Source organism: Phoca vitulina, unplaced genomic scaffold (genome assembly GCF_004348235.1).
Source record: "Phoca vitulina isolate PV1807 unplaced genomic scaffold, GSC_HSeal_1.0 scaffold30, whole genome shotgun sequence".
NCBI classification, from domain to species: domain Eukaryota; kingdom Metazoa; phylum Chordata; class Mammalia; order Carnivora; family Phocidae; genus Phoca; species Phoca vitulina.
Genome location: NW_022589733.1, coordinates 7,310,819 through 7,315,453, shown reverse-complemented (window position 1 = coordinate 7,315,453; position 4,635 = coordinate 7,310,819). Strand labels below are relative to the sequence as shown.

Below are 4,635 nucleotides of genomic sequence, written 5' to 3'. Positions count from 1 at the left end.
GAGAGAAAGGAAAAGCAGGAGAGGGAAGAGAGTTTCCGAGCGTCCAGGAGAGTGAAAGAGCCCGAAGGAGCGGAAGCGATCCTAAGGGGAAGAGGAGCGCAGAGAGGGAGGGGAGAGGAAGGGCGAGGAGGGGGAGTGAAAACTAGAGGAGGGCGAAGGAAGCGAGGCGCGACACTGCTCGGGGACAGGAGGGCAGTGAGGAGCGAGGCGCGGGCAGAGGCTGCTCGGGCTGCCGAAAGAGGAGGGAGCGCGGCGCTGAGAGGAGGGGCTTGCGGGCCCGTAGAAATGTCAATCAGAGCCCGGAGCCCCGGGAATCTCCGCCAATCTGTTCGGACCTGACCTGGCTCCTCGCCGCCGCCGCCGCCGCCACCGCCACCGCCGCCGCCGCCGCCGCCGCCGCCGCCGCGGAGCAGATCAATAGGCGAACGCGGAGCGCAGCGCAGCGCGGGAGGCAGCGCGGCCCCAGCCCGGCCCAGCCCCCGATGCGCGCCGGAGCCCGCGGGCGGCGCTGAGCAGGGCGGCCCCGGGGGCCGGGCCCCCCTCTCCGTCCGTGCCCCGCGGGCCACCATGTCCTTCCCCCAGCTCGGATACCAGTACATCCGCCCGCTCTACCCACCCGAGCGCCCGGGGGCCGCCAGCGGCGGCGGCAGCGCCGGGGCCCGGGGCGGCCCGGGAGCCGGGGCCTCGGAGCTGGCCGCCTCGGGGTCCCTGTCCAACGTGCTCTCCTCCGTGTACGGGGCGCCCTATGCCGCGGCGGCAGCGGCTGCCGCAGCCGCCCAAGGCTACGGTGCCTTTCTGCCCTACGCCGCCGAGCTGCCCATCTTCCCGCAGCTGGTAAGCGCCCAGGGAGCCGGGGTGGGGTGGGGGAGGGTTAGAGAGCTGGGGCGGGGAAGAGGCGAGCGCGCGGGAGTAGACGAGCGCGGCCCAGGCCGGGAGGGTGGAGGCGGCGACGGCTGGGGCTCACCCGCGCTCCCTCTGCGCGTGTCCCTTCCCTCTCCGTGTGCGTACAGGGCGCGCAGTACGAGCTGAAAGACAGCCCGGGGGTGCAGCATCCGGCCGCGGCCGCCGCGTTTCCGCACCCGCACCCCGCCTTCTACCCGTATGGCCAGTACCAGTTCGGGGACCCGTCCCGTCCCAAGAACGCCACCCGGGAGAGCACTAGCACGCTCAAGGCCTGGCTCAACGAGCACCGCAAGAACCCCTACCCCACCAAGGGCGAGAAGATCATGCTGGCCATCATCACCAAGATGACCCTCACCCAGGTGTCCACCTGGTTCGCCAACGCGCGCCGGCGCCTCAAGAAAGAGAACAAGATGACTTGGGCGCCCCGCAGCCGCACCGACGAGGAGGGCAACGCTTACGGGAGCGAGCGCGAGGAGGAAGACGAGGAGGAGGACGAAGAAGACAGCAAACGCGAGCTGGAGCTGGAGGAGGAGGAGCTCGTGGGGGAGGAGGAGGACACGGGGGGCGAGGGCCTGGCGGACGACGACGAGGACGAGGAGATCGATTTGGAGAACTTAGACGGCGCGGCCGCGGGGCCTGAGCTCGCCTTGGCTGGGGCGGCGCACAGGAACGGCGACCTCGGCCTGAGACCCATTTCAGACTCCAAGAACAGCGACTCGGACGACAGCTCGGAGGGCCTGGAGGAGCGTCCACTGCCGGTGTTGAGTCTGGCCCCAGCGCCACCGCCGGTGGCCGCGGTTCCGCCGTCTCCGCCCTCGCCTCCTGCGGGCCTGGACCCCTGCGCTCCGGCGCCGGCGCCCGCCTCAGCCCTGCAGAAGCCCAAGATCTGGTCCCTGGCCGAGACGGCCACAAGCCCGGACAACCCGCGCCGCTCGCCTCCGGGCGCGGGGGCTTCTCCCCCCGGGGCCGCCGTCGCGCCCCCAGCCCTGCAGCTCTCTCCAGCCGCCGCGGCCGCCGCGGCTCACAGACTCGTCTCCGCGCCTCTGAGCAAGTTCCCGGCTTGGACCAACCGGCCGTTCCCAGGCCCGCCGCCGGGCCCACGCCCGCACCCGCTCTCCCTGCTCGGCTCGGCCCCTCCACACCTGCTGGGACTTCCAGGAGCCGCGGGCCACCCGGCCGCCGCCGCTGCTGCCTTCGCTCGGCCAGCGGAGCCCGAAGGCGGAACAGGTGACTACTGAGCGCTGGATGCGGAGGGAGGGGGTGGGTTCTGGGGGTCGCGCGGGGGCAGGCGGAGATGGGCAGGACCCCGGGGGCTCAGGGCGCTTACCACCCCGCGCCTGCCTCCCGCGGCCCTGAGTGCTGGAATGGAGCGCTCTGAAGGCCCTCCTTTTTCTTCCCCGCTTCCCTTAGATCGCTGTAGTGCCTTGGAAGTGGAGAAAAAGTTACTCAAGACAGCTTTCCAGCCCGTGCCCAGGCGGTAAGAGACCCCCGCGGTAGGGGGAATGGTGGGACCGGCAAGTCGGGGAGGAACAAACTTGGAGGCCCACTCGGCTTTTGCCCCCGGGGGAACGCCGCCGGGACGCGCTTTAAAAAGGGGACGAAACACACAGCCCTCCGTAGTCCCCGCGGGCCCACAGCCGGCTTGGCCATCCCAGTTCTGGCCCCCGGGCGCGGCCCAGGGTACGGCGCGGTGGGCACCGGAGCCCGGCCCGGTCACCAGGCCCCGGGGGCGGGCGGCGGCTCTGGGAAGCCCCCCTGGAGGCCCTGCAGCCGGGACCTCGGGTCTGACGCCTTCTCGCCCTTCTGATAGTTAAACCGGAAGCCCAACGTCTACAGCGGGACAGCATCTGACACTGAGACACCTCCCAGCCCCCCAGCCTCAGCCCCAGGTTGGGTCTCCCGGTCCTGGGCAGCGTCGGTGCCCCGAACTCTTATTTCCCTTTGCTACTACCATTGCTTCTCTCTTCCAGGCCCCAGAACCACCTGGATGCCGCTCTGGTCCTCTCGGCTCTCTCCTCGTCTTAGTACTTATTTTTAAAAATTTTAAATCGTTGTAATAATTGTAAAAAAAAAATCGCTCTGTATAGTTATGACTTGTAAGCATGTCCGTGTATGAATACCTAAAAAAGAAAACTAAATAACAACAAAAAAAGAAATAAAGCAAGTCCCCCTCAGACCTCCCCAAGTGGCTTCTGTACCCCACATTAGCTGAGTTTGTGAGGGGTTTTTTTTGGGTTTTTTTGGTTCAGTTGATTTGGGGGGTGGAGTTTCCGTGAGAATAAGCGTGTCTGACTTTTTTTGTATATACAGAAAAATGTACATATGTGTGAACCAAATTGTACAAGAAAGTATCTATTTTTGGCTAAATAAATGAGCTGTTGCCACTTTGACTATAACCCGCCTGTCTGCCCCCCCCCCCCCCAACGGATCTTTTGTGTTTTTTTTTTTTCCACTCCCCCCAACCCCCATGTTTGAAGAGTTGCTGGGGATCAGCAGAAAAGAAGGCGAGTAGGACCATTTTATCAGAAGAGCGCAGAGGCCGAGAAGACAGAGAAGTGGCGGGCCTGGGGGCACCGCTGGGGGTGAGGCAGTTGGAGAAGTCCGTGGGGCGCCCAAGGGAAAGGGCAGAGAAGACAGCGGGAAACCCGACCTGATGCCCTCCGAGGAGCCTGGGCCGTTGGGCCCACCCCGCCCACTGGAGCAACCGTGGGGTCTTGGAGCTTGCTCTGATGGCAAAGCAGAAAGACTCAGAGAAGGGTCTGGGTGCAGAAGGTTTAGGGTGGGAGGTTCTCATCACTCCTGCAACCCCATTCTTAGATAGGCACAATTGAGGTTTTCTCAGTTTTACATGAGGGCGTGTGCCAGCTCAGTTCAGGCCCCTTCCAACCTCATTGCACCCCTAGACTCCTCCTTATAGATGCAAGGGTGTGGGGTGGCAGTGAGTAGAGGGTGGGTATGGAGGAGCGGGGAGCCTAGGGATGCACATCATGACCTCTTGGTGACTTGCCCAGCCCGAATGGAGAGTTGGGGGACCCAGGTCCTGGTAGCATCTGTGCGTCTGGCACCCCAGCAGGTTTTCCCCAAGTGCCCTGGAAGGACAACTTTCTGGGGTCCCATGGGGGGACCGGGGGTGTTGGGGCTGCTGTACCTATCTATGCAGCCTGGATTCAGGCTCCAGGCAGTCCAGGGGTGGGCCGGCGGGGGGAGGGAGCCAGGAAATTGGGGCTGGAGCTCCCTCTACAGGACAAAAGGGCCACTCAGCGCCTACCTCTGGAGGCCACTCCAGCCAGGCCCGGCCCGCCGCTGGCCCCTTCCTCGCCCCCTCCTCGTCCTCTTGTTTTCTCTTTCAGTCCGCCAGCCTTGCCCAACTTTGACTTGAACAACTTGTAAGGAGCGCTGGAAGAGTGCCGCCTCCGGGCCAAAGTGGAGGGTTCCTTTTTTGTACCTCTGTCCCCACGTTAGTAAATGCATAGGGTGGCCAGATACCTGGTGTTTGCCCCCACCCCATCCCCTGGTGTGGGGCCTGTGACAATCCCGCGGGCCCCCTGGGAGTTTTGGGAAGAGCTTGCATGCCTGAAGCCATAGAACAAGGGAGAGCATTATATTTAGTGTACACCTTCCAGGTTCTGCAGGAGCAGGGTAGGTCCTGGAAGGACCCATCCATGCCCCGGGCAGCTCCCAGCATGGCCCCCAGGTAACCCCACAGAAACTGTGTAAACGGGGTGTGGTGGC

The 4,635-nt window shown here is 64.7% G+C and overlaps 1 protein-coding gene across 1 annotated transcript; it reads left to right on the top strand.

Moving 5' to 3' along the window:
- The first annotated feature begins 567 nt into the window (after positions 1–567).
- Positions 568–2,928, top strand: IRX3 (iroquois homeobox 3). The gene is made up of 4 exons (XM_032424546.1): positions 568–834; positions 1,011–2,130; positions 2,314–2,380; positions 2,874–2,928. The coding sequence occupies exons 1-4, from the start codon at positions 568–570 to the stop codon at positions 2,926–2,928; spliced, it is 1,509 nt and encodes a 502-aa protein (XP_032280437.1).
- Positions 2,929–4,635: the final 1,707 nt, after the last annotated feature.

What these genes read in the sequence shown, in the direction of transcription:
- IRX3 (XM_032424546.1), top strand. Translation starts at nt 568, where the DNA reads ATGTCCTTCCCCCAGCTCGGATACCAGTACATCCGCCCGCTCTACCCA. An exon ending in TGCCCATCTTCCCGCAGCTG is followed by an intron (nt 835 to 1,010) that starts GTAAGCGCCCAG and finishes GTGTGCGTACAG; the next exon opens with GGCGCGCAGTACGAGCTGAA. An exon ending in TTCCAGCCCGTGCCCAGGCG is followed by an intron (nt 2,381 to 2,873) that starts GTAAGAGACCCC and finishes TCTCTCTTCCAG; the next exon opens with GCCCCAGAACCACCTGGATG.